The sequence below is a fragment of the Mangifera indica genome, chromosome 15 (genome assembly GCF_011075055.1).
Source record: "Mangifera indica cultivar Alphonso chromosome 15, CATAS_Mindica_2.1, whole genome shotgun sequence".
NCBI classification, from domain to species: Eukaryota; Viridiplantae; Streptophyta; class Magnoliopsida; order Sapindales; family Anacardiaceae; genus Mangifera; species Mangifera indica.
The window spans coordinates 13465221-13479583 of record NC_058151.1 but is presented as its reverse complement, the minus strand read 5'-3'; the positions used below and the strand labels follow the sequence as shown (position 1 = coordinate 13479583).

The following is a 14363-nucleotide window of genomic DNA, read 5'->3' as shown; positions in this document are numbered from 1 at the left end:
AATGATAGATATGAGGTGCTCCAAAATTTAATGGGCAAGAATATTAGAGATGAATACGAATTGAGTTGAATCAAAACATTACTTGTCTTGAATGAAAAATAGGATAGTTCAAGTTTAATTCGAGTTTATCAAACTAAAATTATGGATAGCTCAAGTTTAGTTTGATTTTTAAGTTTAAAGTTTGAAACTTAAGTTTATAACCTAAATTCTTGGCTAAAATTTATGTATTGGATTTGTGGTTTAAGTTCGTGACTTATTAATAAAATAATATCGTTATAACCGATAGGTGAAATGACGTTATTATGACAATTATTTACTATGACTCAAATCGAGACGTGAGTCAAATTGAATTGAATTAAACAATTCATCTAGTTTATAAGCCAAATTGAATCGAACTCCTTCTAACTTGAGTTCGGTTCAATTTAAAAAATAGTCACCCTCCTATCTCAAACTTGACGATAACGAATTTGAGTTGAATCAAACCAAACTGAGTCAGCTCAATTCAAGTCCTACTCTAAGTAAGATAATATATGATGATTAGATTTTTTTTCAATGACAAAGCAGCCTATAACTAGGGACCTCGAATTGAGTGTGAACAAGGGCCAATTTAAGTTCAATTAGAATTCAAAACAGTGAGCTCTCACTTGAGATCAGCTCACTCAAGCTAGTAAACAATAATGCTAAAGAAAAATACAACTAGTGGTGAAGAAGACAAAGAGTTATTGGGGAAAAAAAAATTGTTAGAGAAAAAGAAAGGAAGTTGTCAATGAGGTGAGCTATAGTGCCACTGTCAATCTCATGCTCAACGAGCTTATCCTTCTTCACCTTGAGCTTAACTCTTTCAATCCGAGCACCAAGCCAAGTCCAGCTCAAATGTACCTCTACCTACAGCTATTTCAATCTCTATATCTTGTACTAAAATCGGGCTGGACATTTACATTTTCACACATTCGAACCGGGTCCATTCCTATCAACCCGGCCCATTTCGCCTCTAAATTTTCAGACAACAATGAACAAAGCATAAACCAGAAACACAGATCTCCGCTCGAAACAATTTCAAAAGTTTACAACTTTCAAACATCTCCGAACTGTTTGATCCACCCCCCAAAAAAAAGGGAAAGAAAAAACACAACCCCACTCGGCAAATTATCAGTTTTATCCAAACTCACAAATGTATGTATTAAAATTTGGCATAAAAGTAATTTTTTGTATTGGGCTCTTGTCAAGAATTGGAGAATGCATGAGGTTTGATCTGACTTCGGGGAAAACAAAGTGCATTTCAGAGGATATAAAGAGCAATGCCATGACTGTGGGAAAATACAGCGTGGTGAATCCTAATGAAGGCAACCCTTTGCCTGATAACCACAAGCTCACTGTTAAGGTGTGCAATTGTCGTTCTTTTGGGTGTAAAATGCATGTTAAATCTCCAATTCTTATGCTTATTTGTTTTTTTATTTTTTGCTTTGATGTGTTCAAAGTTGTGTTTTTGTTTCTTTTTGGGGCGTGGAATTTGTTTGAAAATGAGTGTGCAAGAGGATTTGAATTTTGGTGTTTTCGATACTTTGTCATGTGAAAAGTTGTGTTTTCGCTCAGTGGGTCGTAGAAATTTTTAGAAATCGATGTGTGAAAACATTTGAAGTTTGAGATGGAGTCGCTTGATGAAATGAGTGCGGAAATTTTGAATCTTGAAACCCTTTTGTGTTTCCGTAAATTGGTCTTTTTTGGTTTTTTAGATTTTTAATCTGGGATATTTAGGTTGGTTGGCTAGATTTTGCTATCTCCTTTGAAGCTTGGTTTATTACAGTGGAGCTCATGGTTTGGAGAATAGGCTGCGACTTGTCCTACAGGTTTATGAAACTTCATAGGAGGTAATTAATAAATGTTAGAGGAGCCTTACAACATTTTTCAAACTGCCGAAAGGTTTTTGAGTTTGTTCTTTCTAAACGAGGGAGTTTACTAGTAATTAGGCCCGGGGAGGTCAGTGCAATTACCTTTGTATCTTTGTAGTTGCTAGGTTTAATCTATGAAGCAGGAAATATTTGGTCATAAACATAGATCTCAAACGCATAGTGTGTGTTTTAAAATTTAATTTTTTTGGTATGAATGATCTGCGACCTTTACATCCTTGGAAGGGTGTCCACGTACAGAAGTTTGAAACCTTTCTTTTCTGGTTGAATTATTTGATGAAATTGGGAATGGATGCTGATATAGGTTACATCGCCTTATGGGAGCTTTCATCACCAGGCGGATGAAGTGGAATCAGGTAATTATGCATTTACTGCAAGTGAAGCTGGTGACTATAATGCTTGCTTTTTTGTACCTGTCCACAACCCTCCTGTAACAGTGACTGTTGAATTTGATTGGAGAACTGGTGTTGCTTCTAAGGATTGGTCTAAGGTTGCTAAGAAAGGCCAGGTTGAAGTAAGTTGATTTTTATAAGCATTTTATGCCTTTCTTATATTTATCTGCTTTGTCTTGATGTCTGGTTTCTCCACAAGGTGATCATGTATGCCAAAAATTTAAAGCACGTCAAAATAGTTGCTGATAACACTATGGACATTATATATTCTGTCGAATAAAACAAGCTGCATAATTTTGTTCAAAAATCAAAGTTATTTGACAAGTTCAAAGCCATGTTGATGAAACAAATTCGTTTTTTGTGTTGAGCCTGTACAATTTTATCATTGCTTATGTGTGGATTAGCTGAGCTTGTTTATACATGCATATACGGTTGGGATACTTCTCTGGTTGTCTCCATATTAGTCATTGATTTTCTTTATGGAACGATTATTTTATTTTCTCATATTTCAACACCTATCTTTGAAGAATTCGGTGTGGAAGGCAGAGAAACCTCTTGTAAAATAATATTCACCAATGATATTTAGTCAGAGTGGGAGTGAAGGATTTCAACTGTAATATTGCGAGCTGCTGTATATAGTGGGCAGTTTAGTTTTTATGTTGCTAATGCTATGATTTTATGAAGGGAATCATCTCAGGAAAGCCGAAGTGTATCATCTTTACTAATGTAACATTTCAACTGTTGTGCTAGTTGATGGAACTGGAGTTGAAGAAGTTGTCTGACGCTGTCTCATCCATTCATGACGAGATGTTCTATCTTCGTGAGAGGTATAACTTCTTTACATAGAAATCATAATGATCAGAAGATGTTTATTATGGTCCAAATTAACATTCCAGTTTCTCATGTGAAGGTGAAAGTGATTATTTAGAAAACCTTTTGACCTAAAAACGTATTTCTATGAAAAAGAAAACTCCTTCTTGACGATCATTTTGGCTTTGCGTCGTTCTCCTTTCACACTTTATGCAGAAAATATTATGGAGTGACTTTATAGCCATAATCATGTCTTCCATTGTAATTACTAATGACTTCATAATGTTAAGTACTTTGGTGATGATGACTGTTATCGATCTATATGACTTAACTTTTCTCAATTATAATTTGTTAGCATGTGTGCGCTAAATGGAATTATTTTAAGCTCCCTTTCTTGATTGTATTTGATTAATTTTTCGTCATGGTGTTTAAGGGAGGACGAAATGCAACAGCTCAATAGAGAAACAAATTCCAGAATGGCTAGTCTTGGTATTCTTTCGCTGGTTGTTTGCCTATCGGTTGCTGGATTGCAGTTATGGCATTTGAAGACATTCTTTGAGAGGAAGAAGCTCCTGTAGATTTTCCATGGAAGTTTTTGCAATGTTGATGGTTTTTCTTGCTTTGTTGTTGAACAGTCTTATTCATTTCATTCTTCTCTCAATGTTACAATAGACAAGTTCTTCAATTCAGCTTTAGTTTATATTGCTGAGAAGTTGATACAGAAAATTGCCTCTCTTACTGCATATTCAACTGATTGATTCTATTTACTTGTGCCAATTGTTTCCTGAAAAAAATTGGTAACATAAAAGTTAATGCAGAAAACATAGAAGTTGGTAAGGCCATTTACATAGTCACCCACACAGTACACAATTTGATATTCAAAATTGGGTGTACACAGTTTTATTATTTAAGAATTATCATCATCTCTAGGCCTGGCTAAAGTATTGTCCACTTTAATTCATATTTATATCAGCTATGTTATCTGACTTTGTTATGTTACCGAATCAGCAAACAATTGCATTGATTGGTTTGATATCAAGAAATATTACTTACCATTTAAGATTTCAATATTGATATACAGTGAAAACTTCTGTTCAACCAAACTTATGGATACGATATTTATTGAGATAATCAATCACTAGTAAACCAGCGTTAGGCGTTATGTCAGACTAGAGAGTAAGATAAGAGTCGATAATGCATGATGTCATGCCGAAGTTGTAATAGAAAAATATAAGTTATTTTTTATCTCTACTTTCGCTATCTTGTTTGCATTAAATAATAATTGCAATAGTTGTAGTAATTACAATCATTTTCTTATCACATCCCGATTACAACACCACTTTTGCACTTTATTTAAACAATTATAAATGTTATTTTAGCATCCAAATAATATAAATTTAAAACAGTGAAAAAACAATGGAGAAAGACATCTAACATCTCACTAGCATTTAAGTTGTGAACCTATTCTCTTGGTTTTTCCATTCGGATCATATTAAAATTTGATTGTCTCTTAACCTCACGGGAGTGTCTCTTCACCCTTTTCACTAATTTCCATTGCAATTCAGTGTAGTTATTGTTAACTTCGAACAGCAACAATCTATTTACTTCAACACTTGATCCTTTCTACATGTTAATTTTCAATGCAAGTGGTACAGAAACCATATATCTTTAGGCTGCTATGGTTTCTGGTTTGTAGGAATTGATCCTCCAATCTCCATCTGGACTAAGAGTAATAAGATTAGTAATTCACTAAGCTTAGCAAGGGTTGAGTTTAACAAAAATGTCCTAAGTTAATGGAATAACAAAGAGAGAGATCTCTCTTTCGTAATTACAAATAGATTCAATTCAAATTATTTAAACTTGAATCAATTTGGGGTTTAAACAAATTAAATTCAAGTAAAGATAACCTCAACTTGAGGTCGAGTCAAGTCAGCTTGACTCGATTCATTGAAAAGTTATTGATAAATTCATCTTTTTCAATGACTTTAAATCTTCTCTGTCAAATTTCCTCCTCCAACAATTCTTCTCCTTTATCTTCAACAAACTCTTCTTCATTTCGAACAGCTTCTCCGGTAAACTTATCACCAATCGAGTGAGTCAAACTCAATCTCAAACTAACCATTGTAAATTCGAGCTAAGCTTTGAACAAATTCTTAACTCTTATTCAAATTCAACTCAGTTTGAATCCAGAATCCACATCTATTTGTAATGGTGTAACTTCAATGGCTCACTATCAGACTCCTCAGTAAGGGAAACCCTATACTAATTGTTCCAGATATCCACTCATCTCAGCTGTTTGTATTCAGAATCTACCCATAAATACCATGATTAAGATTTTTGGAATCCTGCAGATTGCAATAAGGCCATGATCAAAATCTTCTGCATGCAAAACCTTCAACTTTCCAGACAAAGACAATCCAGTTCACAACACACGTAATTCTATAAACAGAGCATATTAAGACAAACCAACACAAAAGTTTTCGGATTTTATTAAGAAGCACAAACACTGGCAGTACATATGAACACAGGCTGCGCACAGCACACACACAAGCACATAGTTTATATGGAAATTCGTCTGCAGGGTCTAGAAGAACCACACAGGGCAGACATGCCTCGACCCTTTTATTTAGTAGCAAACGATGGCATGAATCCCATTCACAAGGCAACCAACATTTTGATCACTCATCATCATGGCGCCCATGGTGGTGGTGGTGGTGGTGGCGATGCTTCTTCTCATCATCATCACTGTCATCATCCTGCAAATTTCAGACTGATCAGAATTTAGGCATAAATTTCAATATTCAACAAATTCAGATGGATACCAAAACAATATGCTCTTCTCCCAACCTTCACAATGCATAACACAATAATAATGATAACTGTTGACACCAACCGTGTTTATGTGCCATTCAGGCATCTAATCGTAAAGGGAGACAAACAATCCAGATAGATAAAAAATAAGACAAAACCAAAAACAGTAATCACAAACCCTTGCCACACACAAGACACAAAATCAACTCAAATGTATCAATATCTAAGTTACGATACCTTCAAATATCTTAGCATTTTGTCACCTAAAAAGGGTTTTACAGCAATTCTAAATGTCAACCCACCTATATTTTTCATCACAAATATAGACATCTATCACTTGAATGCTTACTTTATTCCTCAAAGCACACTTCTAATATATATATTGTTTCCCATATGCAAAAGGCCCCCCATTTCACTTCATTCTCATTCTAATTCTAAAATGAACAACAACTGCTATCATCTCTATCAACTTATATGAAAAATTGACTCCAATTAAACTTATAACCTAAAAGATTATCATAAACATATGTGAAGTTAGGTAAAACCGAATGAATGAATAAAGTGAAGCGCATAATAAAGAATCCAGAATTTACTTTCTTCTTGCGGTAGCCACCGCCATATTCATCATCATCATCTTGACGACGCCCCTCGTACCCATAACTGGGCTTCCTGTACCCTTCATCTTCCTCTGATCTCTCATAGCTCGGCTTCCTCTCAAATCCTGAGCCATAAGTTGACCCTCCACCATATTCGGGCTCATTGCTTCCGCCATGGCCGGACCCATATTCTTGTTTTCTCTCATACCCAGATCCATACTCCGATTGCCCACCATACCCGGACTCGTAATCAGGTTTTCGGTCATACCCATATTCAGATCCGGGTTTCCGGCCGTGTCCGGATTCAGTTTCCGCCTTTCTTCCGTACTCTGACTCATACTCAGGTTTCCTACCATACCCAGATTCGTATTCCGGTTTTCGGCCATACTCTGACTCGTACTCGGGCTTCCGGCCATAACCAGATTCGTATTCCGGCTTTCTTCCGTACTCTGACTCATACTCAGGTTTCCTACCATAGCCAGATTCGTATTCCGGTTTTCGGCCATACTCTGACTCGTACTCGGGTTTACGGCCATATCCAGATTCGTATTCTGGTTTCCGGCCATACTCTGACTCGTACTCCGGTTTACGACCATATCCGGATCCGTATTCCGAATCAGGCCTTCCTCCATATTGTGTTCCAGGTGGTGGATAATCAGTCCCGCCATACCCAGATCCATACTCGGATGCGGGTTGTTCATACTCCGGTCTCCGGCCATACCCAGATCCAAATTCGGGTCTAGGCTGCTGAGGCCGCCCCCCATAACCTCCCTCATCCCCAAAAGCGGGTCGAGGTCCAGATCCTGGTCGAGGCTTGACACGGCCATAGGAGCTGTACTCAGTGTTGAGAGCCTCGTCAGCGTAGGCCGAAGGCTCGGCGTAAGAAGAGAACTCGGGACGAGCGTAGTCGAAGTCTCCATCGGACGCTAATTGGTGGCAAGTCTCATCGGACGGCGGCAACGGGCGCCCGTACGTCAGATGGATGTCGTAACCTCCACCGTACGGAGTGGGATCGTATTCGTCAAAGTCGTGGACATCGTCTTCCTCGTGATAGTACGGCATCGTTTCAGATTCGTTCAGGTAGAGTTCAGTGGATATAAATGGCGATAGAGGAGAGGTGCGGTGAGGCTAGGCTTTATACTGTTAGACAATTGGGACTGAAACGACGACGTTTTTGTGGAAAGTGCTGTTTTTCGGGGAGATTTTGATGGTGGGCCTAAGATTTGGATTTTTATGGCCGTTGGATGAGGTCGGATTTAATGTTGAAATGGGTAGATGAACTACACGTGTTGCCGACATTAAATTGGTAGTGCAGTAGCTTGAATCTCGGCTTCTTAATCAAACTTTTCGGATCGGGTGTGGCATTCTAAGCTCCATTAAAATATTACTCCGATCATTCGAATATTGTTACGTATGGGCTAATTTGATATTATTTAAAATAAATTAAATTAAATTATTTTAAATTATAAATTAAACTAAATTAAATAAAAAATATAATTAAGTAATTATGTTTTAATTTATTAAAATTATAATAGTTAAATATTTAATATAAATATGTAAAATAAATATGAAATATATGTATAATATATATAAAATATAAAATAGATACAAAAAATACATTGTACCCTTAATTGTTTATTAAAAACAAATGCTTGAAAATCACTCAAATCATAACTCAAATTGAAAACTATTTTTAAAAAATTTATCAACCAAAATCAAACCATTTTACAAACCAAACTATAATTTTTAAGTGATTCGATCTGATTTTTTAGTTTGCACTGAATTATGTATACCTCTAAGCATTAGAGTTAGAACAACATTATGTGTACACATTATTAATACACAAAATTAGTTCATAAAAAATGTGTTATTATATGATTGAGTGTTATTTATCTTTAATTAAAAATCAGTCAGTCATATAATAACATATCATTTATATATCTATTTTGTGTATTGAAAATGTTTACACATGGTTTTATTGTTAGATTTAATATCCTTGTCTAATTCGTTAATATTTTTTGGGATTTGGATCTTTGTCGGGAAAGACGAAGTTCTTCGTCTCTCAAGGCGTCTCCGACGTCGATCGAACCTCCAAATGGGAGGAAACCATTCGTCGGAAGGAGAGGCTGCTTCGGGAGGGAGAGGTCGTCGGCAATGGAGCCGGAACGGTCGCCGGAGATTTCAAAACCAAACCCTAGGGTGAAACTGTCATTTTTTAAAACTTAGGCTGGGGAAAAATTTTAGTTTTTAAAGTTTAGGGGGGTAAAATTAAATTATATTTTAGTTTATTTTTAATATTATAACAAAAATGACTATTTTACCCTTACCACCGTTAGAGTTTTGTTAAATCTAATCGACCATGGGTGGGTGTTTAGTGTTTCCATAGTTAGAAGGGTGGAAACTTAAGAAAACATCAAACCTTGGGTGGGAAATAGTCATTTGGCCTTTATAGTATTATGGGGCCAATGATGAATAATATTTCTAATAGAAATCATATACTGTTATGAGATTCGAAGTGAACTTGAGCCGAGTTGTCAAAACAAAGTTTTAGCTTGGATTCAATTTGATATGAGGTTGTTTTTGTTACTTTGTTAATCTTTCGTAAGCAACATGTGGGAGCAAAAAAATTAGTTCATAAAAAATGTGTTATTATATGATTGAGTGTTATTTATCTTTAATTCAAAATCAGTCAATCATATAATAACATATCATTTATATATCTATTTTGTGTATTGAAAATGTTTACACATGGTTTTATTGTTAGATTTAATATCCTTGTCTAATTCGTTAATATTTTTTGGGATTTGGATCTTTGTCGGGAAAGACGAAGTTCTTCGTCTCCCAAGGCGTCTCCGACGTCGATCGAACCTCCAAATGGGAGGAAACCATTCGTCGGAAGGAGAGGCTGCTTATGTGTACACATTATTAATACACAAAATTAGTTCATAAAAAATGTGTTATTATATGATTGAGTGTTATTTATCTTTAATTCAAAATCAGTCAATCATATAATAACATATCATTTATATATCTATTTTGTGTATTGAAAATGTTTACACATGGTTTTATTGTTAGATTTAATATCCTTGTCTAATTCGTTAATATTTTTTGGGATTTGGATCTTTGTCGGGAAAGACGAAGTTCTTCGTCTCTCAAGGCGTCTCCGACGTCGATCGAACCTCCAAATGGGAGGAAACCATTCGTCGGAAGGAGAGGCTGCTTCGGGAGGGAGAGGTCGTCGGCAATGGAGCCGGAACGGTCGCCGGAGATTTCAAAACCAAACCCTAGGGTGAAACTGTCATTTTTTAAAACTTAGGCTGGGGAAAAATTTTAGTTTTTAAAGTTTAGGGGGGTAAAATTAAATTATATTTTAGTTTATTTTTAATATTATAACAAAAATGACTATTTTACCCTTACCACCGTTAGAGTTTTGTTAAATCTAATCGACCATGGGTGGGTGTTTAGTGTTTCCATAGTTAGAAGGGTGGAAACTTAAGAAAACATCAAACCTTGGGTGGGAAATAGTCATTTGGCCTTTATAGTATTATGGGGCCAATGATGAATAATATTTCTAATAGAAATCATATACTGTTATGAGATTCGAAGTGAACTTGAGCCGAGTTGTCAAAACAAAGTTTTAGCTTGGATTCAATTTGATATGAGGTTGTTTTTGTTACTTTGTTAATCTTTCGTAAGCAACATGTGGGAGCAAAAAAATTAGTTCATAAAAAATGTGTTATTATATGATTGAGTGTTATTTATCTTTAATTCAAAATCAGTCAATCATATAATAACATATCATTTATATATCTATTTTGTGTATTGAAAATGTTTACACATGGTTTTATTGTTAGATTTAATATCCTTGTCTAATTCGTTAATATTTTTTGGGATTTGGATCTTTGTCGGGAAAGACGAAGTTCTTCGTCTCCCAAGGCGTCTCCGACGTCGATCGAACCTCCAAATGGGAGGAAACCATTCGTCGGAAGGAGAGGCTGCTTATGTGTACACATTATTAATACACAAAATTAGTTCATAAAAAATGTGTTATTATATGATTGAGTGTTATTTATCTTTAATTCAAAATCAGTCAATCATATAATAACATATCATTTATATATCTATTTTGTGTATTGAAAATGTTTACACATGGTTTTATTGTTAGATTTAATATCCTTGTCTAATTCGTTAATATTTTTTGGGATTTGGATCTTTGTCGGGAAAGACGAAGTTCTTCGTCTCTCAAGGCGTCTCCGACGTCGATCGAACCTCCAAATGGGAGGAAACCATTCGTCGGAAGGAGAGGCTGCTTCGGGAGGGAGAGGTCGTCGGCAATGGAGCCGGAACGGTCGCCGGAGATTTCAAAACCAAACCCTAGGGTGAAACTGTCATTTTTTAAAACTTAGGCTGGGGAAAAATTTTAGTTTTTAAAGTTTAGGGGGGTAAAATTAAATTATATTTTAGTTTATTTTTAATATTATAACAAAAATGACTATTTTACCCTTACCACCGTTAGAGTTTTGTTAAATCTAATCGACCATGGGTGGGTATTTAGTGTTTTCATAGTTAGAAGGGTGGAAACTTAAGAAAACATCAAACCTTGGGTGGGAAATAGTCATTTGGCCTTTATAGTATTATGGGGCCAATGATGAATAATATTTCTAATAGAAATCATATACTGTTATGAGATTCGAAGTGAACTTGAGCCGAGTTGTCAAAACAAAGTTTTAGCTTGGATTCAATTTGATACGAGGTTGTTTTTGTTACTTTGTTAATCTTTCGTAAGCAACATGTGGGAGCAAAAAATATGGCCTTTACGGCAAATCCTTGGTCTGCCCGCAGTTTTGCTCGATCGAATGAGTTTGAGCCACATGGTAGCCGAAAGAGAGGACAACACTAGAGTGACCTCTTCTCCGATCTCTTAAAACAAGAAAAGCATCATAATAAACAAACAACAAAAACCCACTTCGAGATTCTCCATTTTTACAGCTCAAAAGCAGCAACAAAAATCCTACATTGCATCACTTGATATAAACTCCCAAAAAGAAAAAAATAAAAAACGTCAAAACCCTTTTATCTTTCACTGTGTTTCTTCACCGCAATCGATAATGGCGGCTTCTGTGATGACGGTGGCGCAAGACGGATCCGGGGACTACAAGACGGTGCAGGAGGCAATCGATATGGTGCCACTCGGCAACAAATGTCGCACCATCATTCGTGTGTCACCGGGGATTTATAATCAGCCTGTCTACGTCCCCAAAACTAAGAACTTCATTACACTCGCGGGTCTTTCCCCGGAATCTACAATTCTCACCTGGAACAACAGCGTTGACAGGATAGAACACCACCAGGTTTAATGGTTGTATGAAATTTTGTTGCTATGAACACTTATCTGGGTTTTTTGTATATTATTTGTTGTGATTTTGCAGGCTTCGAGGGTGATTGGTACTGGGACGTTCGGGTGTGGAAGTGTGATAGTTGAGGGAGAGGATTTTATTGCTGAGAATGTCACTTTTGAGAACTCTTCACCTGAGGTAGTTGTTGTTCTTTTAACTGTTTGATAATATGCATTGTTGAAAAAAATGCTTGTTCATTGATTTCTGATGGAAATGGGACATTTTGGGATTTGATATGCTGATTTTTTTATGTTTAATGAGTATGGATGATGTTGTTTTTATATATGTTTTGTTATAGTTTGTATGTGCATTGTGGGTTATTGAGATTGTGTCATGAAATTTTTGGCGCTGGTCACGAGTGGCATATTGGGTTGATTACAAATGCTTGGCAAATTTTTTGTAGGGCTCTCACCAGGCTGTGGCACTCAGAGTGACAGCAGATCGATGTGCTTTCTACAATTGCAGATTCCTTGGGTGGCAGGTGTGTTATAAAGGTTGAGTTTATTTAGCCTCAAGGATATGGCTTTCTGAAATGTTCCCAGCAAATACTAGATACTTAGCAATATTTCTTTTAAATTATCATCTAGATGATAGGTTACATGAAACAATTGACTTCTTGTTGGATGATTTATATTGTGAGACTTTGTGCAAGGAAATAGTTTTAACTTGTTTTTTTGTTCATATTCTATGACAAACTTATTGTGTTTATTGTAAAAATTATTTGTTTTTTAAGTGATACTGGCAGAGATTTTTAGTTGTGGTTTGTATCAATGATGTCTCTGGGCATAAGAAATTTAAGCCGTCATATATATTTAATGGATCTAGGGAATATTTATCTTTAGAAGATTTCATGTTTTGATGAAAAAATTTTACTGGATGAGATAGCTGAGTGATTCTAGGTATTTTTTGCTGGTCCAGTCAAAGAAATATAGTATTTTGAATCAGAAAAATGGTGGCGATTGCCATTAATGTCTCATTCATTTCTGGAATCAGTCCAAGGGATATCATGTACACAAATTTTTACTTTTAGCTAAAAGGTAGCTTACAATTTCGTGCAGGATACTCTATACTTACATCATGGAAAACAGTATCTGAAAGATTGCTATATTGAAGGGAGTGTGGATTTCATTTTTGGGAACAGTACTGTTCTCTTTGAGCATTGTCATATCCATTGCAAGGCAGCTGGTTTTATAACTGCACATAGCAGGAAATCTTCCCAGGAGACAACTGGTTATGTGTTCTTGAGGTGCTTGGCTGACATTTCTCTCTCTCTTTTTTTTCCTTTCTTTTTTTTTTTTTATAAAATACCCCACCAGGGACTTTATTCAGTCTAAAACTTAGATATTTTAGGGCTCTGAAATGTTCTTTGACAATTTTTGATCGAACTTTTTTCTATACTGATGGAATTCGTGATCATGTCTGATATTTAAATCAAGCAATTAGATTTTTCTTACACAGCAGGATCATGCCTGACCAAGATGTCATAAATTCTTTTGTTCATGTGTGCCCTAATTCCCTATTTCCTGCCTGAACATTTATTGTATTGATGCAGATGTGTGATTACTGGCAATGGAGGTTCAGGATATGCATATCTTGGACGTCCATGGGGACCTTTTGGAAGGGTGGTCTTTGCACATACTTACATCGATGCATGTGTCAAACAAGAAGGCTGGCATAATTGGGGCAAACCTGAGAATGAGAGAAGTGCTTGCTTTTATGAGTATAGGTATCTCAAGTTTACAAACAATCCTTCTTTTCATTTCCTCTCCAGATTCAGGGATTTTTGGAAAGTTAATTTAGTTTCTGATTGACTTTTTTTTTCACATATGAATTACGAGTGCCTTTAACCTCTAAGCATACAATCGATAGGACACTGTTAAATGATTTTCTTTCCTTTTCTTGGTAATCATAGTTAATGAGCTTTGAAAGTTCAATCAAAATTGCAGATGCTTTGGGCCAGGTAGCTGCCTCACAAATCGTGTGACGTGGGCTAGAGAACTGGTAGATGAAGAAGCAGATCAATTTCTGATGCATAACTTCATCGATCCAGAGCCGGAAAGGCCTTGGCTTTCCCAAAAAATGGCTGTGAGAATACCATATTCTGCATAGAGGTTATAATTGAAGGCAAGGAGAAGAAGAAGAAAATTCCCAAGAAATAATCAGTTGTGTTGTGTGCAATGAATTAGTCTCTGCCTGGCTATTTCAACTCTGGTTTTGTCAAATTTATGAGGAATTTTATGAGTGTTTGTTGCTTCTTGATGTTTGAGGCTGCTTTAATTATTATTATATTTGAATATTTTCTATATAATTTTAATGGAGTTCAATGTTATTCTATGTATGGTAGGTATGTGAGTCCATGATTTTAGCATAGCAAATTTATTTGGCATTTGGAACACATGAAATTCCCTTCTTGATAGAATGATAAAACAACTTTACAATAAAACAAACCTA

At 35.8% G+C, this 14363-nt stretch overlaps 3 protein-coding genes across 3 annotated transcripts; 2 read left to right on the top strand and 1 right to left on the bottom strand.

Moving 5' to 3' along the window:
* The first annotated feature begins 1007 nt into the window (after positions 1–1007).
* On the top strand, positions 1008–3835 carry LOC123197639 (transmembrane emp24 domain-containing protein p24delta9-like). Its single transcript, XM_044611970.1, has 4 exons — positions 1008–1381; positions 2212–2421; positions 3050–3126; positions 3543–3835. The coding sequence occupies exons 1-4, from the start codon at positions 1172–1174 to the stop codon at positions 3685–3687; spliced, it is 642 nt and encodes a 213-aa protein (XP_044467905.1). The 5' UTR covers positions 1008–1171; the 3' UTR covers positions 3688–3835.
* A 1729-nt stretch (positions 3836–5564) lies between these two features.
* Positions 5565–7675, bottom strand: LOC123197859 (uncharacterized protein At5g39570). Its single transcript, XM_044612324.1, has 2 exons — positions 6514–7675; positions 5565–5865 (listed from the first exon to the last, which is right to left on the bottom strand). Exons 1-2 carry the CDS (start codon positions 7576–7578, stop codon positions 5788–5790), a joined length of 1143 nt encoding a protein of 380 aa, XP_044468259.1. The 5' UTR covers positions 7579–7675; the 3' UTR covers positions 5565–5787.
* A 3620-nt stretch (positions 7676–11295) lies between these two features.
* LOC123198125 (pectinesterase 31) lies at positions 11296–14246 on the top strand. Its single transcript, XM_044612745.1, has 6 exons — positions 11296–11867; positions 11946–12050; positions 12316–12393; positions 12971–13158; positions 13465–13638; positions 13859–14246. The coding sequence occupies exons 1-6, from the start codon at positions 11625–11627 to the stop codon at positions 14019–14021; spliced, it is 951 nt and encodes a 316-aa protein (XP_044468680.1). The 5' UTR covers positions 11296–11624; the 3' UTR covers positions 14022–14246.
* The last annotated feature ends 117 nt before the right edge of the window (positions 14247–14363 follow it).